Source organism: Tachysurus vachellii, chromosome 9 (genome assembly GCF_030014155.1).
Source record: "Tachysurus vachellii isolate PV-2020 chromosome 9, HZAU_Pvac_v1, whole genome shotgun sequence".
NCBI classification, from domain to species: Eukaryota; Metazoa; Chordata; class Actinopteri; order Siluriformes; family Bagridae; genus Tachysurus; species Tachysurus vachellii.
The window spans coordinates 6,030,684-6,058,030 of NC_083468.1; the positions used below are offsets into that span (position 1 = coordinate 6,030,684).

The following is a 27,347-nucleotide window of genomic DNA, read 5'->3' on the forward strand; positions in this document are numbered from 1 at the left end:
TCTGAGTATGGGTCACCATACTTAGCCGTATGTCACGTCACTTTCGTCACTTTCGTCACTTAACCACTGAGCTACGACTTCCCCATGACTCCCTTCAATGACTTCTCATGCAAATCTACTAGTTTTTGTTCCAGTGAAAATGCACAGTTCTCGCTGACAAACTTGTTCAACTTTGTAAGAAAAGACATACAATGTTGTCGTCAGAGCACAGGGTCAAACATGATACAGCAGCCCTGGAGCAGAGAGGGTTAAGGGCCTTACTCAGGGGCCCAGAATTCTGATCAACAACCCAGAGCCACCTCTGACACCACCACAGCTGTATAAACTGTGGAGTTTTTAACTAATCTGACTTACGAACCCAAATAATGCACCAACTAGAATACTATGCTAAAATGGCATTAAAGAACAGAATGCTAATTAGAATACCAAATTATTCCAACCAGTTAATGAGGCCAGATTTCAAACAAACATGTTTGCAAGATAAGGAATAATTTCATCAGTCTCTATAATCACATCTATCACCATAACTCTTTTCCATTTATAAATGCATTCAGGGTTGGGGAACATCTGTGAAAAAAACATTGAATATCTACCAAATATTGGTAGATTTTCATAGTGCGGATCTGTGGACACATTTGAAGCTAATATTGTGCATAACTCCTTACGTGATAAAGAAGGAATTTTGTGACTATTTGCTTTGATGAATTCAACTTGCAAACATGGTGGAAATGTAGAAAAAGAAATCAAGAGAACGGTAAATTATGCAACATATTATAAATTCTATAAAGAATAAGGAATGTAGAAAAGCTGAAATGCAACGAAGAGTTTGTTTAAAGTGACAGTGGCAACTACATGTGTAACTATGGCAACTACATTCTCTTCTGTTATATGACGTGTCAGTATGGCTGTGTCCCAAATGACATACTACATGCTATGCACTTAAACTATGCACTATTTACTCTATAGTGTTTACATTTTTGAAGGGTACAATCATCTCAAATGGAACACTAAGGTTTTTTTTAGTAACAGGAAGTAGAAGCTGTATTCCAGTTAATGGCAAACGATGTTAAACACACGTAATGCAATGCCACTAGCTTTAGGAGAATATGGCGATTTTTTGGAATAAAAATAAATAAATAAATCACACAGCACAGGCTATTTTAAGAGACATTTGTAAGATGCCTCCTCCATCGGAGAGCCGTCAGCCATCTTGAAAATTTATTCTAATTTAGCATCAGTGCCTGCTAGACCCGCCTCTCTTCCGCATCATCTTGGTTTATGCAGTGTACTTCTTCTCGTTGGAATGGTGTAGTGCACAAGTATGGGATTTGGGACACAGATTCTTAGTGTGGAGTATAAGTAGACAAATTGAGATTGGGATTTGATTTGTTCTGAAGCACAATTTCTAGATCAGTAGGAAACCTACAAAAAAAGTCAATGCTTCTTTTTGCGCACACATATGTGTGAAAACTGTGAGATATTATATAAAATGCACACAGGACTGTGGGGATCATCTCTGTCTCTCATTAGCAAAAGGCTTTTACCAAGCGTATGTGATGAGAAAGCGCCATTTAACGTCAGGTGAAGAAACAGGCTATAGACTTTAACGCCTGTAATGATCGCTAAGTGAACCAAGAAAAAAAAAGAAAAGAAGTCTCAAAGAGGTTATCTAGTAAGAGGCTCTGAAAGGAACACATATCTGAATCTCCATTAGCATTATGGGTGTTCCTAAGAGGTAATGACAGTGTCATCGATACAAAGAAAGCACATATGTCACCCATAGCTTCCCTGTAATCTGATCAATATGCAGATTTAGATTTAGTTTACTTCTGGATGTTGAGGACTTGCTTCCATTTCATGCATGTCAATCTGAATTACCGCAGGAGTTAAATAAATAATGGAAATTATTTCTCCTATATGTTGTGTCTCGAGATTGCATGCTAATGCTAATATTGTAATGGAGGAGACAATGAGAAACATGAATCCAGTTAGTTTTCACTGCTAATTTCTTTGCATTTCATTTCCTTTGAAATGAAACAATCCAACTGCTTCAAATTTACTGTAGTTTGCTACTTAGATTCAGATTAATGAGATAAAGACTTGAAATTTGACCACCAATATACCATCGTTAATCTGATATGATACAGTTCGATTGGAAAGGCTCTGACATCTGAAATTACAGGAAAACAAATGTAAGGAATGCACATCTGAACCCACCAATGCACCCAATTTAAGCTAAAATCTGAGTCATATATCTATTCATCTGATGTTAAAATGACTCACAGGTCAACAGAATTTGGATGTCACTGCTAAGTTTCATTTAATTCAATTCAAATTTTTTTGTATAGTGCTTTTAACAATGCACATGGACAATGTCTCAAATCAGCTTTACAGCAAAAAGTACAAAACAGTTAACTTTATACAAAGATTTAATAAAAAATTCAAGATTAATATTGCACTTTAATTTAAATATGTTTGTGTTTATCCCCAATGAATAAGCCTGAGGTGACTGTGGTGACTGTGGCAAGGAAAAACTCCCTTAGATGGAAGACGAAGAAACCTTGAGAGGGACCGGACTCAAAGGGGAACCTTATCCTCATTTGGGTAATAGTTTGATTATAAACTGTTATAAACACCATAAGTGTGTTACTGTGAATAATGCTCTTACTACAATCTTATGCACTTCAAAGATTGTGTATTTATTAGGAGGTTGTTGTCCTCAGAGACCAATAAGTCTTGGTTTCTCTTGTGGTGTAGACTGTCTACCTTTCAATGGTTAATTTTAGCTTACCAACTAAGGGTTTTATATATTTTATATAAAATAACATAATAGGCTGCTTGGTGGTCCAGCCTCAAGATCCTGTTCTCTCATTGCCATGGGAATTGCACATAAAACCTGTGCCAAATAAAATATGTGGACCATATGATCCCCTGTGGCAACCCCGAACAGGGAGTAGCCGAAAGACCCACATATAACATGACAAAACAGGTTGCATTTTTCAACTTACCTCTTCAAAGAGCTCCAAGCTGTAGGTGTTATCATCATCACCGAAGTAGACAATGCCTGTTTGAGTGCTGTTGGGGCTGAAGGTCTCCCGTAACCACCGGAGAGCCAGGTTCCTCTGCATGGTTCCCCGTGGGATTCTGGGATCCCGTGCATCCCCTCGTAGCTTGTAGTTCCGAGGAGTCTCGACATTTAGATGTGTGTAGTTGAGGCCTGTCTCTCTCAGCAGACGTGTGACCAGCGGCGTCCTCCTCTGTGCATCCTCCACCAGGATCCAATGCAGGTTGGGGACGTGCAGGAAGGTGTTGGCGAGCCGAGTGAGCTCAGCTTTCTGCACTGGCCGGCTGTAAGTTGGTGTGATTACATGGATGGTGGGCAGGGCGTCGGACCACGGAGGCGGCCGTGTGTACACGTACTCGGTGCGCACAACCTCCACTATGTCCTTATCAGAGGAGCAGAACTCCTTTGAGTCGCTTGTTTGGCTTCCTGCATCGCGTCTGCCTTCACCAGTTCCATCATCTACAGGAACAGAGAAAGAGAATTCAGGCATTAGCACGCCCCGGAGCTGCTCTCGCTATTTCTGACACATGCCAAGATCCCAAGAGGAGTACCTGACAGGCGATGCCGTTGGACCATTAGCCGCTCGGGTATGATAAAGATCTCTTTAACTAGATGGTGACAAGCTGGAAAGAGTGAAAGTAGGCAATGTAAGAGGGCAACACCCTCAATCTCAGACCTGATGCAAGTCGTCACATTTTCACCAATAAAGATTTTGGAAAGCACTGTGTTAGCATCCAAGCTCAGGAGTAGAGTTGGATGACTTGAACAAATATAATCATTTACACACTCAATGATCATGAAACATAAGATCTGTCTTGCTTAGTGATTAATTAATAATTTAATTAAACATATTAAATAAAAAATTACACAGAAAGGTTAAATATAAGCAATTAGTAGTAAATCTAACCCACTCTGGTGTTTGTTAGCAATAGTAAGCAGGGAGCAGGTTTAACTAACATAATGTAATGCAATAAACCTATTGCCAATATCAAATTTTATAGAATTAACATTAATAAAATAATCAAGTCAGTGAGTAGAGATGAAATCCAAAAGTATAGTAACAGCAAGTCCAATTCAATAGATGAATATGGGATGAAACATCAAAATGTCAGCTTTTATTTCTTGATATTTCTACTTAGATATGTTAAACAACTGAGAAATGTTAAGAACATGGCACCATTTTTAAACCCAGCCATTTTCATTAAGATTAAAATTACGTTACAAGATTAAAATTCACGTTACCTAGGTGTGTCCTGCAAGACAGATTCATAATAATTAAATAATTAATAGCTCAGAATGTCTACTCTTGGATAGAGCCCTACTGTAGGTTTCACCTGTAAAGACTGCACTTACTATTAAAAAGGATAAACCAACATGAAGACCAAAGAGCTGTGGGGATAAAGGTGAGCCTTTTTGAATCTTATGAAAAACATGTCAGAGGCATGTTGTACAAGCATTGCGCATAGCCAGTATCACAATTTGGTACTAAAAACCAGACAGTGAACAGGTCAGACAACAGGAAAACAACAGCAGCTGATTACAGGAATATTGTTAGAACTTTAGAACTGTTAAGATAAATCCAACCACCAATGGGCAGGGGTCAAGGTATCACAGTGCATCTCACTCTCACTCATTCATTCATTCATTCATCTTCTACCGCTTATCCGAACTACCTCGGGTCACGGGGAGCCTGTGCCTATCTCAGGCGTCATTGGGCATCAAGGCAGGATACACCCTGAACGGAGTGCCAACCCATCGCAGGGCACACACACGCTCATTCACTCACGCAATCATACACTACGGATAATTTTCCAGAGATGCCGATCAACCTACCATGCATGTCTTTGGACCGGGGGAGGAAACCGGAGTACCCGGAGGAAACCCCGAGGCACTGGGAGAACATGCAAACTCCACACACACAAGGTGGAGGCGGGAATCGAACCCCCAACCCTGGAGGTGTGAGGCGAATGTGCTAACCACTAAGCCACCGTGCCCCCTTCACAGTGCATCTTTTGAAAGCAATAGAATCAATAGAGAACTTAGAGAACTATAGACTAAATACTATAAGATGCAAACCACTCATTAGCAGTAAGAATAAGAAGACCAGATAAGAATTTACAAAGAATTAAAGAGATGAGCCACAGAAGGTCTGAAATCAAGAGGAACCTCTACTAAAATTATGGAATTTGCTTAGAATTGAAAACATACATGCTCATCTGCGAAACATGGTGGTGGTAGTGTCATGGCTTGGGCTTGCATGAATGATCTGTAACATTCTCGTTAATCAGATCAGAATCAATTCAGATGTCTACAGAAACATTTTGTCTGCCAATTTTGAGAGAAATGCATCCAATCTAATTGGGAGAAACTTCATCATGCAGCAAGACGATGACCCAAAACACATTGGTAACACAACAAATGACTTCATCAGGGAAAAAAGCAGAAGGCTTGAGACTGGGCAAGTCAATCACTGGACCTGAACCCAATCGAGCATTGCACCTCCTGAAGAGGAGCATGAATGGAGAACCTTCACAAAACAAAGGAAAACTAAAAAAAGCCTGAAAAAGAAAAGCCCTACAAAAGAAGAACACAACATTTTTGTGAAGTCATTGGACCACCAGCATGATGCACTTATTGCAAGCAAGCAATATGCACCCAAGTATTATATGTTAATTACTTCCATTAATTAAAAACCTTTTAGTTTAACACTTTTCCTTAACAAAACATTTGTGGCTTGTTCTAAAGTTCTTTAACACATCGTGATACACATATCAGGAAATGAAAGCTGAACCTTTGAGCTGTAGTTTTCCACTAATTTGATCTTAAACCCATATTATATTTCCAGTGCAGAGCACAAACGTGCCGTTGCAATACTTTCAGAGATAACTGTATTGTTTTCAGCATGAAAATCTCCACCTATCATACATTCTACTCCTCACACACTTCGCTGCCTATAAAGAAGAACTAAGAAAAGGTTAATCAGAAATTTAAAAATCAGTGTTTATCATCGTCCGTCTTAATGCGTTAAGAGTAGTTGTTTTTTTGTTTTAGAACACTGACATCATCCGGCATTGTCATCAGAGTTATACAGTATGACATAAGTACACAAGGTGTCTAAGTGTATATGAGTAACCTGATGTGATGTTTGTTGAAAGCATGGAATATTCTGGAATTATTCAGGAGATGAGACTATAGTGGTGCAGCATGTCTTAGCGTTAGCTCTGCTTCTGTTTGAAACGTAGGACAGAATGACAAATCAGTATGGACAGCAGCGGAGCTGACCCGAGACCTGAACCAGAAATCTGATAACCGGCTCTGATAACACAAGAGATTAAAATGTTTCAGAGTTCTTTGGCTACTACAGTTCAAGGTACTAAAGAGATTAGCCTGATGACTTTCGCCATGAACAAGTTTAGATTTCAGTCAGGTAAATGAGTAAAGAGTGAGAGATTGCTGTCAGAGTAGAGCAAATATCAGCAAGTTTTACTGAGACTGAATGAAAGAAATTGCTTAACTGCAAAAAAAAAAGAAAAAAAGAAAATGTATCTGTGTCACTGATCTCGTTCAAAACGTCAATAGCACTGTTCACTTCAGAGACTTTCCAAAATTTTGCTGGGACATAAAAATATTTATTTATTTATTTTTGCTGCAGGTCTAAATGACATACTTTAAAAATAATAGACGAGATTAAAAAGACCGTTGAATATATACTATTATTAATGATTATTAATGTTTCATTATACTGTAAATAGAAGGAACGTTTTCAGTCAAAGATACGTAGTTCTTTACTTTAATAAATACAGATTTTATATTGATACATATTGAAATTATGCTAAAAGAGATCGTAACAAGCTGACGTTAGCAGTGCGCTTAAGTCAAGAGGGAAATTGAGGACCGTCTATTGAGCATTCGAATGGAGCAGGAGTTTACTGATAGTGTGTGATTAATGTACAAACTGTAGGAAGGAAAACAACCAGTTGAATATTTGAATATTTTGGTGAATGAGTCATTTTGGTCATTTAAAAAAAAAACAAAGAGGTCTGATTACCCTTTCGGATGGCGAGCAGGGGCGCGATGGCGCTCTGGTGCCAAACAGTGATGAGCAGAGTCCAAGGTAACACGATTAACACGATGGCAAGAATGTCTCTTCTCTTCGGCATCTCCAGGGTTGTTTCTGTGTTAACAGAAATTTGTGTATTATTACATTTAGATCGCATAGAGAGCTACATATGAAGTCCCTACAAATTAGTCGTTACTATAGAAATGCCTTTTGACCAATCAGAACAAAGAATACACTCAAGCTCATTGTTGTAATAAGTTATAATAACTCTACAGTAAAAGTTATTATAGCTGAACATGAACAAGGGGTGTGACATAACCTTATAATGAAAGCATTAGTTTTTACCTTGGCAAAAACCTGTAACATTGCTGACTGAATGTATGATCAAGTACACTGTGTTGTGTGTGTGTGTGTGTATATATGTGTGTTTATAGGGTATACCATCTCTTACCCGTGGTTATAAGCAATGGACAAATGTGTGTTGGATGTGCAGCTGCAAAAGCCGCTTGTTAGAGATCTCGCACCGGGCCATCATTGCCCAGGTCATCTTATACAGCAGAGAATACCTACAATACACACACACACACACACACACACACACACACACACACACACACACACACACACACAAACACACACACAAAGATTAAGGTTAGTGTTCATACAATTTTTACAACTTTCAAACACTGCTCTTGTTCATTTAAATGCAACTTTCTATTGCGATAAATTCAAACATTGGAATATTTCTATTCATCCGTCCTCCCACTGCCTCACAACTACCAGTTTATCAGATTAAATGCTAATGCGAATTACTCTTGGAAATTTTGTTTGTGCAAAGTGCACCAAAGAGCAAAGAGCTAAATCAATGGAATTATAAATAGCATGGTGTGATAGTGATAATAAAAATAAGAATAATGCAGCAAAGTTAAACAGCGCCGTTATTATCAAAGCCTCAAAATGATTTTTTTTCAATCAAGACGCCTGCCAACTGCATTATGAATGCATTTGTTCATTAAAGGAAAAATGTGTTCGATCTGTTTTGGAGCCTTTACTCTATTGTGTCTTTGGAGGAAAACAAATGAGAAGATATTTTGATAGTGATTAATTAATGAACGCATCTTCAAATCATAACAAGCTGGAGCTTCGGAAGCTTGTTACTGAACTTTACACTTTTATCACAGTAGAGAAAAGGACATTATTAATGCAGTAAATGCTTTCTGTTAAATGGTGGCTTTTATTATGACACTGTAGCGTTTGACGTGTTAGTTCTCTCAGGATACAGAAATTTGGCTTATTACACATACATACACATGTAATAAGAACTTGTTAGAACATGTTACTAGAACGGAACTGTTATTATGAATGTGGAAAATGGAGAACTGTCTGATGAGCATGTAAAGGCATCAGGAGTTTTCTAATAGAGGTTTGTTCAGGCAGGTCTGGACTTCGTACAGACGATATACTGATGCCTGAAGATATCCCCTAAGTCTGTGCTAGAGAAATAAATGTGCATCTCCAGGTCAGGACGCTTGTGGAGTGGAGGGGGCGGAGTTCAATTATCTGTCAATTTCCTCCTTCCCTCAACGGGTAATGCATATATCATCAGCAAACGCATGTGGCTGAGAATGCTAACCATGACAGACCTTGAGTTACAGACCTCAAAAACAATGTCTGATACACTAAGGTCCAGACAGTCAGGCAGATCTAACCAGCCGTGAATAAATCATCAGCTAACTGGTGGCTAACCAGTTGTCACAGAGATTACAGTTGTACGACAGGAGCGGTTCAGTGCACAAGCTGCTAATTTAACAGCGATGACTCTGCCGTGTTCATGACACGGCGACACTCAGAATCTTTATTACGCCGGAGACAAGCAAGGCCCCTCTGTTCAAATAATAATGTCTTATCTCTGCTGTGTCTACACAACATGCTGATTCGGACGCGCTCACTAATGTTTGGGTCGCTGAACAAAGACGGCGCTTAATGAAGAGCCGCATGTATACTTAGCAGCTCATTTCCTAAGTCTAGCCTCCGCTTTGAATACGGTTCTGTAATGACTGGAGCTTCCCTGAGGGGAGCAGGCACAATAGGTCGTTATTGACAAGCCTGTCACTTTATCTCTGCACGTCAGCGAAGGTGAAATCTAAAAGTGATGTATTGATTTCAGATGCCTGAAGCTGTATTAACAAAAAGGAGTACAAAAATGTGCGTCACTTTCCATCTACGCTCCCTGGACCAAAAAAATATAAAAATTAGTGCCATTTCTTTTCTCATGCTTGATTACACCTCCTCTCACCTAAACACCGGAGGCAATCATCCTGTCAGCTGAGGATGCTATCATCATCTTCAGATAAATGGATGGAAATTTAACCCGTAGTTATTTTGGTGTTTTCTACCTGTTCTGAATAATTCTAAATTTTCCATGGCACGGATGCAAAGTTTCTAACTGTAAAATTTGCTAATAAATACTACAGACCTATGTGGTATCATTTTATACAGTATACGTGTAATAACGTGTTAAGGAACTCCACTAACCGTGTCTATTTAGAGCTTTAAATATATGTACATGTTTCCATATTTTGATTTAAATACATAGTGGGTTCAGCCATTAAAATAATGAATTATTTAAACAGAAACGCTAAAATCACTGGAGCACTGATGTCTGAAGGATATGATACTCCTAGCGCTCTCTCTCTATCTCTCTCTCTCTCTCTCTCTCTCTATATATATATATATATATATATATATATATATATATATATATATATATATATATATATATATATATATATATATATATATATATATATGTATATATATATATATATATACTCCTAGCTCTCTCTCTCTCTCTCTCTCTCTCTCTCTCTCTCTCTATATATATATATATATATATATATATATATATATATATATATATATATATATATATATATATATATATATATATATATAGAGAGAGAGAGAGAGAGAGAGAGCTAGGAGTATCATATCCTTCAGACATCAGTGCTCCAGCGATTTTAGCGTTTCTGTTTAAATAATTCATTATATATATATATATATATATATATATATATATATATATATATATATATATATGTATATATACACATATATATATATATATGTATATATATATATATATATATATATATATATATATATATATATATATATATATATATATATATATATATATATACATATAAAATGTGTATATGAATATATGTAAGCACCATGGCCCTGACCACACAGTTAATAAGACCCCTCACATACATGCATAGGCTTTCGTTTAGCTTCCATTCCATATACACACAAAAACACACACATACACACACACTCACACATACACACACACACAAATACACACACACCTCTAGTATCAAAGACATGAACATTTCTGGAAAGTTTTCACATTCCTGTTTTTGTCCTTCATCCGCTCCCTGTATGAAGTCGCCACATACAATCTGCATGTTTAATTCTGACACAGGTTTTACACCGGATGCCGTTCCTGACGCAACCCTAACATTTTATCCCAGCTTGGGAACGCCACTAAGAATTTAACCCCTTAGCGGCCGAGTTTGTTCCCTCTCCAGGAATTGAACCCAGACCATAACATCAAGAACGTAGGAACCTGCTGCTTGACTACGAAGAACTTCCCTTTCATAACAGAGGAAAAAAAATAATGCACCCAGTATTCATCTCTACTGCATATTTCTACCACTATATCTGTTCAAGTTGAATAATGGAATAATTTATATGTGCTTATATTCTTGATTTGGTGAGAATATTTTTGGAACTGTTTAAATCCGAGCTTCAGTCATGGTTAGTCATGTTGTATCTCCAGAAGGTTGTAAACATGTTAAATTTCGGTCTCTTCTATTACTCATAACAGGTTCGTAACATAACAGCTATCAAACACGAAGCCTCTGCATATGGCTTTTCTTTTTTCTTTCAGCTCTTGTTAAATCCTGAGAATGCTTAGAATAGAAGAATGTTTTTAGGGTATTTGAAATTTTTGTTCCATTTTTGTTATATAGATTGCTGAAAGTAGGAGGACACGGTGGCTTAGTGGTTAGCACGTTCGCCTCACACCTCCAGGGTTGGGGGTTCGATTCCCGCCTCCACCTTGTGTGTGTGGAGTTTGCATGTTCTCCCCGTGATTCAAGGGTTTCCTCTGGGCACCCCGGTTTCCTCCCCCGGTCCAAAGACATGCATGGTAGGTTGATTGGCATCTCTGGAAAATTGTCCGTAGTGTGTGATTGCGTGAATGAATGAGAGTGTGTGTGTGCCCTGCGATGGGTTGGCACTCCGTCCAGGGTGTATCCTGCCTTGATGCCCGATGACGCCTGAGATAGGCACAGGCTCCCCGTGACCCGAGAAGTTTGGATAAGCGGCAGAAAATGAGTGAGTGAGATTGCTGAAAGTTAGATTTAGTACAGTAGTTAGTTTTAAAGATTTCCTTTATTTTACTGTTTGTATTTTGGATTCGATTTTTTTTATGTTTTATGATTTTGATTTTGATTTGAACTTTATTTCTTTAACATTCAGACGCTTGACCTGCTAACACCATACGATAATCTAATGCTATTGGTGGATATGACTCTATACTTTGTTGGGAAAAACTCCTCGATTTCTGTTCATTTGTCCTTTGACCTCAGCTACTTCAATACTGACTGCCTAATAATCCATCATCATTAGAGTCTGCTGTGTGATCATGCGTGTATCTGCAGTCGTTCTCCGCAGACACAGCTTTATTTACAGGAGACTAGAGACAAAAAGCTTTGAGCACGATTCACTCTGACCTCTTATACCGCAAACATAAAAATGAAAAGAGCAAACAGGTCAAAGCAGGCAGAGGATTTTATTTTTTTTTTTTTTTAGCAAGAGGATTCAGAGGGAATGCACAAAATGCAGCTTGCTCAAAGAACGAATCATGAAGAAGATGGAGAAAAAAAACAGAGTAAATAAAGCGATATCCTCCAAGGACGTTTTGCGTTTCAACAGAAAACTCGCCGTCCCAACAGATACATCTGATAGAATGATTACATTCAGGACGAGTCAAAAAACAGTTTGGGCATCAGAGAATAACTGCATATGGACAAAAAAAGAGAGATGGATGGATGATGCTCTTCACTGTGATGTGACAATGAGCGATTTTCTGACAAAAGGAAAGCGCATTAGGGAATAAAGTCATGCTACAGAGTCTGTTCTGACTTTATTTATTAGAATCTCCAGCGCTTTCTGACAGCTCAATACATGATTCTCATTTTTTATTCTGGTAGATGACCATTATCGAGCCTACAGAACCTGTGTGTTCCGCTCACGTCAAAATAACCCATTTTAAAGCTTTTATCTAATTGTAGAATATTACAGAAATGTAATTTCCAGGTACTTAGATTGAGTTCTCTAAAAAACACTAAAATCTAATTTGGATAAGAGTTTGTGTTCAGGTCTGTTTGACTCTGCCGAGCATCTTCTAGCATGTGGAGGGATTTTTGTGTGTATTTTTCAAGAAGAAGCATTTATTTTGTCACATATACATTAGAGCACAGAGATATTCTTTCTCCACATATCCTGATTTTAGAGTTTGGGGCCAGAGTGCAGAGTCAGTCATGATACAGCACCCCTAGAGTAGTGAGGAGTAAGGGCCTTGTTCAAGGGCCCAGCAGAGGCATTTTAGCAACCCAAACCTCCTCTCAACAACCCAGAGCCTTAACCGCTTGGGCCGCCACTGACCCTTAAATATCTATCTATCTATCTATCTATCTATCTATCTATCTATCTATCTATCTATCTATCTATCTATCTATCTATCTATCTATCTATCTATCTACTGTATCTATATATATAAAGTATTTTGAAGGTCCTAGCTTATTATCAAGCTGGGGTCAGAGTGCAGGGTCGGCCATGGCACGGTGCCCCTGGAGCAGGGCCTTGCTCAAGGGCCCAATGTTAATACCTTGGCAGTTTGGAGGCTTCAAACCCAATCTTCTGATCAGGTAACCTATCTATCTATTTTATTTATATATTAAGAGCTTATCATTGAGCAATGTCATGCATGTTTAAAAGTTCAGGGGATGTAAAATGATTTCATTGAAAAAAAAAATGAAATCCACTGAAAGCTTACCAATTTTGCAAATAATTATTTGGGTCTTCACAAAAAATGTAGAGGATGTAAAATGAATTCATTTCATTAAAAGGTTTAAATGGAAAACATAATTATGTAATTATGCATTTTTTAAAATAGTAACATAACAAAATAAATAATTTGGGATATGCACTGGGACTTTGCAATATCTTGAATATGGGCAAATACGTAAATAATTTCAAAACAAATTTAACTCTACTCAAGATTCCAAGATATTTGAGCATGAGACTGTAAGGCTGAATAAAAAAGTTTTAAAAATAACAGTTCTGATTTGTTTATTTTTGTGTATTTGATTCAAAAGCAGAATGGATTCTTCAGAGTGCCAACACTGTATAAAACATTAAGCACTATTAATCCTTATCATTTTACGTTGTACTGTACCACGTGAGCTCAGACTTGCACCTGAATCATGTAGAATCTACAGAAGGTCTGTAAGGGGATTTAAACTTAACCTACATGCCAGCTTGTAGGGAGAAGGAACATGGGTCCTAAACAAATATTTAATATTCCTTACTCAATATTCAATTACTAGTTATTAAAGAAATGATTGAGTACAAATTGGATGAAATGAATGAACGGAACTCACCAGTGAATCGTAACTGTTCAGGCTTTCGCATATCTCACCAGTGACACATTACACGTAAAACGCTTTTAACAAGCCCCATTTTCACTCAGAAAGAACGACTAATTAACCAGATGTTAATATTGTTGATTTGTTTTTAACTTCAGTGATTGTTTAGATAGATAGATAGATAGATAGATAGATAGATAGATAGATAGATAGATAGATAGATAGAAAGGGGACATGTTTGCTCAGTAGTTAAGGTGTTGGACTACTGATCAGAAGGGCCACCAAACTGCCACTCCTGGGCCCCTGAGCAAGGCCCTTAACCCTCAATTTTATAAATGCAAGTTGCTCTGGTCAAGAGCATCTGCCAAATGCCATAAATGTAGATAGATATTTTATTCATACACATGGGAAATTCACAAGTATCCAAAAACTTGGGTAATAAAGCAACGAATAAATAATAAATACAACAAATCCTAAAAAAAAAAAAACATTTAAAAGTCTTTTATATATAAAGTTATATGAGTGGGCAGCATGGTACCTTTTTTGTAAGCCTTTTTCTCATCAAATTGAAAGTCGGCCTCTTTGAGTTTGTGCAGGTCGAGAAAGGAGCCATAATGTAATCATATATTAATTCTAAAATATTGTAAATATTTAAAATATTCTACTGTATATTCATTTATTCTTTTTCCCCATAGGCCAAAACTGATTACTGATTGGACAGAGCTACTGATCCCTACTATTTACTATAAATTTGAATCCCAGGCCCATCAAACTTCCACTGCTGGGCCCCTGAGCAAGGCCCTTAACCCTCTATCCCTCAGTTGTATAAATGAGATTAAAATGTAGGTCGCTCTGGATAAGAGCATCTGACAAATTGAACTCACTGTACTACTATTTGCTAGCTAGCTGTTAATCAGGTTAATCAAAGCAATGCAAGAATACTGTAAATAACTAATGTGTGTTGTAAAGTAACTCATGTAACTAATGTGATTTACAGGAAAAATATTGATGCTTGCTGGGATTATCATCAGACTCTGACACATGCTGTAAGTTGCACATTTGAATCGAGAAGTATGCATTTATATATACACTCATGTTCAGGGTTTTTTTTTTTTTTTAAAGAGTGCTAGTGTTTAAGGAAGTGGTAGCCTAGTGTTTAAGGTGTTGGGCTACCAATCGGAAGGCTGTGAGTTAGATCCAAGGTCCAACAGGCTGCCAGTGTTGTGCCCCTGAGCAAGGCCCTTAAGCCTCAATTGCTCAGTTGTATAAAAATTAGATAATGTAAGTCGCTCTGGATAAGGGTGTCTGCTAAATGCTGTAAATGTAAATGGTTGGTCTTCATCCATCATTTAAAAACAGCCAGTGACTCAGCTGATTTAGGGGAAGTTCATTCCACCACCTCGGTGCCAGAACAACAGAGTGTTACTGTATACCTTCCTCTTAGCCTGAGAGATGGTGGGACCAGTCAAGAGGTTACTTTGCTTTGCTACTTACTCTGTTCATGGAGTTTGTATAAAAAGAATCATTGGCTTACCTTAATAAGCTATTGTAAGTCTTTGATTCGATCTGTTTACATTTCTTACAATTGTAAGGAAATTCTGTTAGCTGTCGTGGATTGTCCCATAACGTCCCTCATATACAATATCAGTACAGCGAACTGCTTAGACATCAAAATAAGCAACAGTGCAAAAACACTGCATTGAATTCCCTACTAAGTGTCTGTTATAAAAGTTTACAACAAGCTTTGACACGGCTGTGCTGCAGAACTGTCGAGAGTTTTGGAGATGTGCTTGAAAGTGTGTGTGAGTGTGCATGTCAATCATTTCATCAAACAGGCTTTTTAAATTATTATTATCATTATCAAATACCAATGAGAGTGTGTGTGTGTGCCCTGCGATGGGTTGGCACTCCATCCAGGGTGTATCCTGCATTGATGCCCAATGATGCCTGAGATTGGCGCAGGCTCCCCGTGACCCGAGAAGCTCGGATAAGCGGTAGAAAACGAATGAACGTATGAATGATTATGAAATACCTTTTTTAAAACAAAATGATCACTATTATGTCATTATATCATTATTATGAGTTCAACTCAATGTGTATAATCTTAGCTATATGTCAAAAAAGGCTGGAAGCAATAATGAAGTAAACATTTCTACATAAACAATACTACTGTACGAAGACCACTACATCGATATAAACGAAACAATGTCAGCCATTTGATTTAAAAAGAAAAAAGAAAAGAAAATCCAGACACAAACTGTTTTTGTGAAAGATATTAGTTTAGAGAACGTGTTATTCTGTCTGTCACACTTTCTTTTTTTTCACTACTTTCTTTTATTATGCAGCAGCCTTCATTATGTCTTTCTTTCTTTTTTTTTTGTCTGATAAAAGGTTTTTTACATCATATGTTGCATTCTTTACTGAGATTCAAACGTTTGTTCCGTGACATTCAATTTATGGGTAAAAGTGTGTTTTGAAATATAAAATGTTTAAGTTTTTGTACTGATTCATTGATATAAAAGTTATAAAACAAGCATATATAATGCAATTTGTTAAAATAAATAAATAAATAAATAAATAAATAAATAACACAGGGAACGTTTTGCAAAACAAATCAAAATATATAGTGTATTCGGAAAATATTAATTTCTAAATTTTGTTATATTGCAGCCTGATACAACAATCGGTCAAATTCATTTTTTTTCTTATTAATCCACAATTAGTTTCCCATAATTACAAAGTGAAAACAGAATTCTGGATATGTCTGTAAATTTCTTACAACAAATAAAATAAAAAAAAACAAAAACAAATTCGGGGTCTGAATACTTATTTACGTGATATTTTTTCAATTTTCATATTTTTTTTGCTTTTAATAAATCTCTAGAAATCTGTTTTGTGAAGTGAAGTGAAGTAAATGAGATCTGAATTCTTTCTAAATCCGCTGTATATAGATAGATAGTTGAGTTTTTTCAGATTGTTAATATATAGTAACAGTTTTACAAGCACAATGCTGTGAAGTTTAAATAAATGTTCTGCGTCGGTGATTCATCCATTGTTAAGCAGTGAACAGAAGCTGTAGATTAAGAGATTAAACATGTTTATATTGTACACTGATTTTGTATACTACTGAATGCCAGTATTGCCTTATATGGTTTGATAATGTAATCAGGCTACTGTGCTGAGCATCTTCCAGGCTCTGAGTTAAAGCACATGATTTTTTTCATTCTCAGTAATAGGCAAGTAAGCAGGAGGTCCCTAAGACTGATGTTGAGGGGACATGTCTGTGTCAAACACATCTGCCTCACCTCAGTACGGATAAAAATTTAAACAGGTTAGCAGAGTGAACAATTAAGGGTTAAGGGCCTTGCTCAGAGGCAGCTTGGGACTCAAACTCACAACCTTCAAAGCCCTAGTCCAACACTTTAACCATTAGGCTACCACATCCCCAGATAGCTAACTACCCTTCACCCTACCATGCGTAACCGTTGTAGAACTTATACTTATAAATATGCATAGAATCTACACAAAACGTAACCTGCGCACTTCAGTGTTGTCTGAATGAGTGCTTTCGCCTTAATTGTCATGGCTCTATGTCATTTCCTGTTTTGCCTCCACCTCTTTTTTCCTTTTCTATTGTGTGATTGAATGGGAGGGGCAGAACAGAACATGAGGCAGAACATGTGAGTGGCGTATCAGACTGCAGAATAAAAGGTCTAGATGACTGAATGCCTGGTAGGAGAATGTTGGACATGGAGCTGCCAGGCAGGAGGCAAAGAGGAAGGCCAAAGAGGAGGTATATCAATGTAATTAATGAGGATATGAAGCTAGTGGGTGCAAGTGCTGAGGATGCAGAAGATAGGGATAGGTGGAGAGAGATGATTCGCTGTGGAGATCCCTGAAGAGAAAAGCCAAAAGAAGAAGAAGATGACTGAATGTCTTCAGTGCCATAAATGTTCATCTAAGGTTCAGCACGAAGCAGAAGAAATAGTTTTTAACTGGTGGTCTGTAGCAATCACCTGTGTGACCACTCTAAGTAAAGCCTTGTCCAAACTCTGGGCCAAGCAACACATCATTATTATAATGTCTTTTTAATAATACGAATCTTTACACATTTTCCACTCATATCCTAACCTTTTTAGTTCTTTTAAGAAGCCAGGAGAAATCCTTTAACAACCTCCAACATGAATGCCTGAACTAATAACTAGAAATGTTTCTTTTTTATTCTAATTTCTGTATATTTCATTTTAGGGTCTATTGATGCTCAAGAATTGAATTGTCCATCTTCTTCTTCAATTTCTTTTTCCAAATCAAATATTAATAGACTACTTATTATGGATAGGGCTTGGCTTCACTCCTGCAGGCTCATTGCCAGCAGTTACACAGATTTATACACTCCAGTTGATGCAATTTAACTGAAATATTCATATTGAATTTCGTACAAGAAAGTGATAAATATATTTACATGCATTAGCTTCGGGCAGACGTGTAACCGAGGCCAGGGCGAAAACACTCACCCTTTATTTGATATTACAATTTACAATTGATATTAGAATACTCACAATTTATTAATATGTTTTTGTGTTGTCTTAATAAGAAAATGATATAAGCTATTTAAACATTTAAAATGACAATGCGTTGACATTTTTATTTTGTTTTTTTACCTCTTATCTTGTCTTTGTTGTTTTTTGTACGGTGACCTTGAGTGTTCAGAAAGGCGCCTTTAAATAAAATGTATTATTATTATTATTATTATTATTATTATTATTATTATTATTATTATTATTATTATCTATTTTCTCTTAGCATTACACACAAGCCTCTAATGGAGGCAGTGGGATTTAAGCCCTGCGCTTCATCCCTATCTGAAGAGAGCGATGCATCGGTACGCTTAAGTTCTACTAGATTACTAACCACCCAAGACAACTGGTCAGTGAGAAAAGAAGCTCTTGCTGCTGAAGAACTGAACAACAATTACAATAATATTTCAAACATGGAAACAAATGAAAGCCAAAACCGACTGTGACTGTAGCTAATTTAAATTGCTGTGCATGCTTTGGCTTCACACAGTAACACACACATACACAAGACACCCAACCCACAAATACAGGCATCACAAGTCTAATGAGCAGAACACACACCTACACAACAAAAAAAACAAAGCAGGAGTTCAAGATCCTAACACAACACTCGCGATGCATAAATCCCGGCTCGTACAGTTGCTTCAAAATAAACTCCCAGAACTTTTTCGAACACAAACTTTTTCTTTTCTGAGAAATACTCGAGAGATTCTCATCAAAAAGTCATTCGCTAAATTGGGACAACGTGTATGAGGTGTGAAAGTTCATCGCTCTGTGTGGGTGCAAAGATGAATCAGGAAGCAGAGACGAGGCTACTGTGGGATTTTAATCTGGTCTTCGTGCCAAATAACAGAGTGATTTTTCAAAAACAAGCAATTAACCTTTTAAACTCTTGGCTCATTATTTATTTGTTAATCTTGAAGAATATTATTCAGTAAGTTCTATGAATTTGTGAATCACAGTAGACTTGGAAAAGGATGCAAGGAATTTAAGTCTGGAGGTTAATTCAATCAAACACGTCATTATCAGTCAAATGTGACATCCGTAAATAGAAGTTACATAACATGTGTTTGGCAGACGATGTATTTTTATAGGAAACATCCTGTATAGCCAGAAACTTTCTCTATTATGCTTAAATTTAATGTTACTACATCTATAATTATTCTGGGACAGCTGGTGCTTCGATGGGTTGTACTGTAGGAACCACAGCTCTAGGATCATCAGTTCAATCCAGAGTTCATACTGCCTCATAGGTTACCACCTGTGTGGAGCTTCATACGGTCTCCACATGTCCATCTGGGTTCCCTTCAGGTTCTCTGGTTTGCTCCTACCTCCCAGAAACACGTTGGTATGTGTATTGGCTCCATTAAATTGCCCCTATATGTGAAAGTGTGAAAGCATGGTGCTTTGTAATGGACTAGCATCATATTCATGGAGTATTCCCACCTCACAATGGTTCCCTGACCAGGTAAGGTGCTTACATAAGATGAGTTCATGAATTAACAAAATTATTACTCAAGAACTGTCAAAAAAAAAAAAAAAAAAAAATGACAGACTGGTATTTCTGACAATTTTTTTCAAGAATGCCTATGTGGTCAATCCAGGCACTTAGCATTAAGCATGCAGTGTGTGTGTGTGTGTGTGTGTGTGTGTATAAGACAGCGCTAAGTCTTGCAGCCCTAACTTTATTACAAGACCATTAAAATCCTCCTGCTCTGTAAGAGTATCTACTGAATGAACTACTGCAGCAAGAAGGCAAGAAAAGTGAAGCTCCTCTAATGAGGGAAGATTCCACTTTCAAAAGATCCTCAAGTCCCTGATCCATAATTACAGGCTTGTGTGTTGGCAAAAACACATAATTATATGATTTTGATCAGTGCTAATTAAACCATAGGGAAATAACCCAAAGCGAGCTTTTTCGGATGGTGGAAAAGTAATGGTTTTAATGAAAGGTGCACAGATGTCCTCCTAGATACTTGAGAGTTTTAGCCTTGTATGTGTTGTCCACTTATTATATCCAACAAATAAAGAAAATTCAGATTTACTCATAATCGTAAGAGATTGTGTTAAGCAAATGAATACTAAAGATATATAGAATGACGAGCAAGACACCAAATCAGCCACGACTATGAATAAAAGATTTAAAACAAATACAAACGAAAGCAATCTCGGATCAAAAAAATGACTCATCTTGCTGCTTGCTGTAAAATAGGAAACATGACCTTTAAGAGTTGCTGAGGGTTATCAGATTCTCTACGGGTCAGTTACCTTTAGCGTATGCTTCCACCAACCTCTGAATGATTCAGCAGAGTTCATAAACAACATGCAGCTAAAAGTCCTGCACTGATATTACTCTATACCGCGTTGTTAATGTTGGGTTAGACCTCTAATTAAACTGTGGTATCATTAAAAGGTTACACACACAAAAAATAAATAATCTATGGGTATAATTTTCCAGCACAGAAAGCAAGACCTTCATGTACTCATTTAATTTGCAATATCAACATTTCAATACCCTGCTCTGCTCTCATACCATGTAATTTACTAATACAGTCAAACATCCATTCAACTCTGGTGTTTTCTTACTTGTATAATTATTCAGGTTGATGATGTGCGTGATATATTCCTTTGACACACCGTCATTAGCTTCGAACCTGCTACCAAGATTGATTTCCGCTGATGAACTTCTTAATGTTGCAAGTAATTAAAATGTATATATACAGTATGTTTGCTTTATTATTTTAGGGCACGGAGATGACTGCAGAAAATACGTTTCTCTCTCTCACACTCACACACACACACACACACACACACACACACCTTTTTAAATGCCTTATGCGTTAATGTAGCTGAATATCCCTACCCTCAGTAGCACAGAGGACATCTTTCTTTAATAAAAGCAGCAATGAATTACAAAGAAGCTATTTTCTTCATGGGAGCAAGCCAAAAATGTAAAATGGGCAATGTTCCTGTATTTATGTTTAAATGATATCACACATTCATCTGTGCAAATACAGATTCCATTGGGCCGTAGACTTGACATACACTCACAGATGACTTTATCAGGAATGTTCACGATGTGCTGTGTTCATTGTCCAGTTTAAGATGACTGTTGCTTTGAGACATGGTCATTATCCTGCTGGAGGTAACCATTAGGAGAGGGGAAATTGTTGCATAAAGGGTAGCACATGCTCAGTATACTAACAATGCTGAAATACTGGCTCTGGCATTCATGTGATGATTGATTGGTATTAACAGGCCCAAAGTATGGCAAAAATCATTCCCCACACCAATACACCACCTTCATTCAGTCTGCACTGTTGCCAAAAGACAGGTTGGGTCCATGGATTCACGCTGGTGGCACCATATTCTGAAAACATCTGTGTTTCAGCAGAAATCAAGATCCATCAGACTAGGCTACACTTATCCAGTGTTTGACTGGCAAATTTTGTTGAGTCTGTGCCCACTACAGCTTCTGCTTCCTGTTCTTGGCTGACAGAAGTTGAACTCCTTGAACTCGTAGAACTCGATGAACTCATTGAACTCGTTGAACTCGTTGAACTCGATGTTGTCTTTTACTGTTGTAGTCCCTCTGCCTCAAGGTTCATTGTTCTGAGATGCTTTTCTGTTTACCACAGTTGTACAGACTGGTAATCTGAGTTATTGCCACCTTTCTGTCTGAGCATGTTCTAGTCCTCTATGATCATGAGAGCTTGCATATTCTCCCCACGCTTCTGTGGTTTCTCGTTCAGGCTGATTGGCATCTCTATGTTGTCTGAAGTGTGTGAATTGGTGTATGTGTACAGTATGTGCACGATTGTAACCTGTGATGTACTGGCATCCTGTCCAAGGAAACCCCAGACATGTGCCTTCCCCTGGATTGATGGTTATATAGATGGATGGATGGATGAATGAATGAATGAATGAATGAATAGATAAACTGAAACCCTGAACAAATTTAAAACTAGAATTTCAATCAGTACTAAAAGAAATTTTAAAATTTTACCCAGCATATATATATATATACACACACACACTCTCACCGGCCACTTTATTAGGTACTGTACACCTTACTAGTACCTGTAGCCCATCTGCCTCAAGGTTCGACGTGTTGTGCGTTCAGAGATGCTATTCTGCATACCTCAGTTGTAACGAGTGGTTATTTGAGTTACTGTTGCCTTTCTATCAGCTCGAACCAGTCTGGCCATTCTCCTCTGACCTCTGGCATCAACTAGGCATTTTCGCCCACAGAACTGCCGCTCACTGGATATTTTCTCTTTTTCGGACCATTCTCTGTAAACCCTAGAGATGGTTGTGCATGAAAATCCCAGTAGATCAGCAGTTTCTGAAATACTCAGACCAGCCCGTCTGGCACCAACAACCCTGCCACGTTCAAAGTCACTTATATCAGTCACTTTCTTCCACAATCTGACGGTCGGTTTGAACTGCAGCAGATCGTCTTGACCATGTCTACATGCCTAAATGCATTGAGTTGCTACCACGTGATTGGCTGATTAGAAATTTGCATTAACGAGCAGTTGGACAGATGTACCTAATAAAGTGGCCGGTGAGTGTATATAGTTAATATAGTTTGATTGTTTCAGGAAGAGCTAGATCTTCACCCGTTGTTTAAAGCCAGGGACCTCGGTGTTAGAACAGAAAAGAGTCTTTCTGTATACCTACTTCTTACCCTGAGAGATGATGAGACCAGTTGAGCAGTCCTGGTAGCTCTGAGGGAGCGATGTACAATGCGAGGAGTGATAAGAGCATCATGACCAATCATGAACAACTGCATGTACATGCAATAATCCAAGCAGCCATTCATGTGGCAGCTGCACATCAGACATCAGAATGGTGAATAATGTGATATAAGTAGCCTTGATTGTAGTGGTGATGGACGGTTACAGAAACTGAGATATTTTAATGCAGTCTAGGGGTTACACAGGCTGGTGCAGGGGAATGGCTTGAGTTTGAACTGACTGAAAGGCTATGGTAAGGCTATGGTCACGTACTGTAACAACTCTTTATCCCCATGATGAACAGAAAGCATCTCAGAATGCAATACATTCAACCTTGAGTTGTGTGAGCTATAACAGCAGAAGACAACATCTGGTTCCACTTCTGGCAGCCAAGAACAGGAATCTGGGGCACAATGAATCCATGCCCACTGTAGCCTCAGTGGAAACCTGGTTACTGTTAACCATCATGTCTTTTGTGGAGTTTTACACGAATTACACAACAGCCCTGAACTGCATTAGCTTTCACATTTGATGTGCAACGATTAGATTTGGTCTTAACCAGTGAAGTGTGAACGGATTCATCCCGCTCGGGTTTCCAGCTCTACAGATCAGGAAAGATTAGAGTTATATGCACACAGGGACTTGCTGGAGGTCATGACTGTGCATTTATTAAGCAAGAAAATGCCATGCAGCATCGGTTGCAGTTCAGTTATGACCTGAAAAGACATATCCTTTATAGCACTTACTGGCATTTCATATTGCTGCATAGTCACAGTCAGTCACATTGAAATGTGCAGTGTGGGGAAACACTGACACACTGATGCTGCCGGGTATCAGTAGCAACCGAGGTGCTGTGTCAGTGGTTTGGAACTTGAGCGATGATTTTGCTGAGAAACCTGAGAATGCAGCAACATTACCAATGTCATTTCTAAGGAGCTGTGACACTGAACAAGAAGAGGTTCTGTATAGAATGCAGAGAGCACAGTGAGGCAGTAAGAGTATGTAACCAAAAGGCAAAAACAAAATGAGTGCTCAAGGGGACATGGGCTTTAAAATCCCAAGAAAAGATTTGGAAAGATTAACTACAAGCTATTTGATGAAATGTAGGTTTATGCTTAAATGCAGGACATTTTTAGCTGCACTGTGTTCAATTAAACTTAATCCACATTAGGCAGAATGAGAACATTCAAGCCCAAGTCTACAAAATAGAATAATCCAGCCACAAGTTGACATCTTCCTGTGTCAACTACTGTATCTCAGTTTCTGCACAGCTCCTCACTTTCTCCTCTTCCAAGTTTAGAAAGGCTTAGTGACAGCACTAGAGTGCTTCAGGGAACCGGAGCGCAAACTGCACTGGCTTCCAACCAAACCATTAAACAGCGGCTGGAGGGAAGCACAAACCCTAATTAACTCTCATGGGACGGCCACATTACACATGGAAATGGCTTCAATTAGGCCTCCCCATGATAGATTCCTGAAGAAGACAAAGTGCACGAGCTTTAATGGAGTCGTCGAGGTCAGAGTTGCTACAGGGAGAGGGGAGGAGCGGTGCTTAGTTGTAGGGGGTTGCTGTAATCATGTCATCAGTGTTCTATTCAATCAATGAGCAAGTCAGAATTCCAGATCTTTTGTTGGTGGCTTCCAGAGGCAGAAATGAGGAGCTTCTGATTAGAAAAATGAAGCTCATATACTGCACAAACCGAATGATGGCTTAAGTTATTCTATATAGAAGCACTTTAGGAAGCTCTTAGGCTGACAATATATTGTATAGACAGCAACATTGTATACGTACATTTATGATGTTCACAGTTTTTGCTGTCCAGACTTTAATATGAGTTGTACAGCCTGCAGACAGTGCAGAACTTAGAAAGCTTTGTTCAACTATGGGTGCTAAAAGATCAGAACATTAACATTGTGATTTTAAATACAATTAAATACACAGTTCTGGTTGGTCAGAAAGTGTTCAGTAATTCCATCTATATATATATATTCTATTTGTATAGCCCTTTTAACAATTGACATTGATTCAAAGCGGCAAGCCTGAGGCAACTGTGGAAAGGAAAAATTCCCTTAGATGAAAGAAGAAGAACCTTGAGAGGAACCAGACACAAAAGGGAACCTCATACTTATTTTAATGACACTAGAGGGTGTGATTATAAACTGCTATAAACACCGGAGGGTGTTATTATGAATATTGGTCTTTGTACAATCATATACAGCCAGTTGGAGTTTTGTACAGAAGATCCAGAACAACTCATTAACCACATCAAACACCGGATCATCACCCCATACCGGATCATATGGATCGTTTAGTCCAAAACACCTAAAATACTGGTAATGTGAAAGTTGTCATGTGTACAAGGAAGCTCAGTAGGGTTCTGAACCTACAGTAAGACTACATATGGGAGGTGGAGTAAGATCAGTTGCACTGGAACTGTGCTGAAATACCTGTGAACATGAACGCAACTCATACTCTGGTCTGCGCCTATTTCAGGAAGTAAAGCAACCTGTGCATGGGTTTTAGACACTAACGAATCTCATTAGATTCCATAACACATGTGTACCATGAGACGCAGGAGAATGTGGCGAGACAAAAAAACAAATTTGAGTCATGATTTGTTCTCCATACATGTATGTGTTTGTTAATATGGGCACATATCGATATATGTGGATGTTTTATTATTAGAAGATCACATCAAATTAGCAAAAAATAATTCAACAACTCAAAATAGCAATTTAAAAGTATGATAAATATGATAAATAACTTCCTTCACACACTGTGTAACTTCAGGAGCACGGTTTAGTATAACATGGCCACACAATTAACTGTCTGTGCACAACATATTTAAAAAAATCTAATTAATAGGATAAGCTGCCGAGTAAAGGTGCAAGGAATATCATTTCATTAAACCACATTTGCAGTGATTAATGTAATAATTACTTGGACTATTCATGGAACAATATACTGACAATATTCTAGACTCCGGTTAGATGTTTATTTCAAGGCTTGCAATTTGAATCATTTTTTTTAAATGAATTGTTTTTAATTGCCTGCACTTGTTACTTTGCATTACTGTATATCCCTTTTTTCAATTCATATTTTTTCCCTGATTTTTTTTTTTTACTCTGGTTTAATAAAATTCAGAACTACATACAGAAAATGTACGTATTCCATATCCGGGTATGACTATCTTCCCCAGTGTAAATATCGAAGCAAGTTTAGGACTTAAGTCTCTGACTCTGCCCCATGTGCCAATAATAAACTAATTAGAAAGCAATCATAGACTTACTTGTATTCCCAGCAGATTTAAATTAAGCTCTGTAAATGTACTTAATCCTAACAATAAATACATTAACCCTATAGACTTTCTTGGCGTGTATAAACCTGCCTCATTAATGTACGCTGTAATTTTGTACGGTGAGACTCTCGTAAATCACTGCACTCAGTATAAATATCACAACGAGTGGCAGGAGCAACACTGACCTGATTAAGTTCAACTTTTATATATTTTAACCAAAAGCAGGTCAGGATCATTATATGCAACTCCCACGCTCCACGAGTACACAAGCATTTTGCTTTTTTTTTATTTCTTTCTCATAAAATATGCACAAAGGAATGATTACTAACTCACATAAAGCATTATGTGAACTGGAAAAGGCTATAATTCATCTGCAGGAACTCTTAACAACATAATGGATGGGATAGATGGATTGCACAGGAATTAAGAGCAAGAATTAACATCACAATTTAACCAAGAATGTGCAAACTATAATTATTTATAGTTCATACTTGCTGATTAGAAACTAGCATGCTGCAGAATATACCCTAATACCTGTTATTTACAGCACAGCTTTATGCCTGTCCATATTTTATTATGGAGCGCTTCCATATTAATCATGCTAATGATTAATCGATGACATACGGGAGCCGATACTGTAAATCTCTGAGTAATCAGATTAACACTAGGGCTGCTGCAATGCTTGCAGTCACTAGATTTATTGTGCATTCTTTGTGGCAGAATACAAGCTGATTGAGATAATAAACCAATCTGTCGTAAACTGCAGGGAGGCAGGTCTGAAATTTTAGTCATGCTGGTTCATTGGGGTGCAGTAAAGGTCGTAGTGGATAAACAGTTTCAAACAGAAGAGTAACAAAGCTAGGAAAATACATTTTGAAGTACTTTT

At 37.7% G+C, this 27,347-nt stretch overlaps 1 protein-coding gene across 3 annotated transcripts in view; it reads right to left on the minus strand.

Moving 5' to 3' along the window:
• b3gat1a (beta-1,3-glucuronyltransferase 1 (glucuronosyltransferase P) a) overlaps nucleotides 1–27,347 on the minus strand; it is a 61,193-nt gene that overhangs the window by 16,864 nt on the left and 16,982 nt on the right. For 2 of the 3 annotated variants that reach the window (XR_009649005.1, XM_060877465.1), the window contains exons 4-7: nucleotides 7,576–7,690; nucleotides 7,113–7,238; nucleotides 3,616–3,687; nucleotides 3,009–3,523 (exon numbers count right to left, since the gene is read on the minus strand). Coding sequence is in view for 2 of the 3 variants with exons in the window: in XM_060877465.1 (XP_060733448.1) it covers nucleotides 3,009–3,523; nucleotides 3,616–3,687; nucleotides 7,113–7,224 (699 nt within the window). In the remaining variant the exon portion in view is untranslated. The remainder of the gene's footprint in view (nucleotides 1–3,008; nucleotides 3,524–3,615; nucleotides 3,688–7,112; nucleotides 7,239–7,575; nucleotides 7,691–27,347) is intronic. The other variant, XM_060877466.1, reaches the window with a different exon arrangement.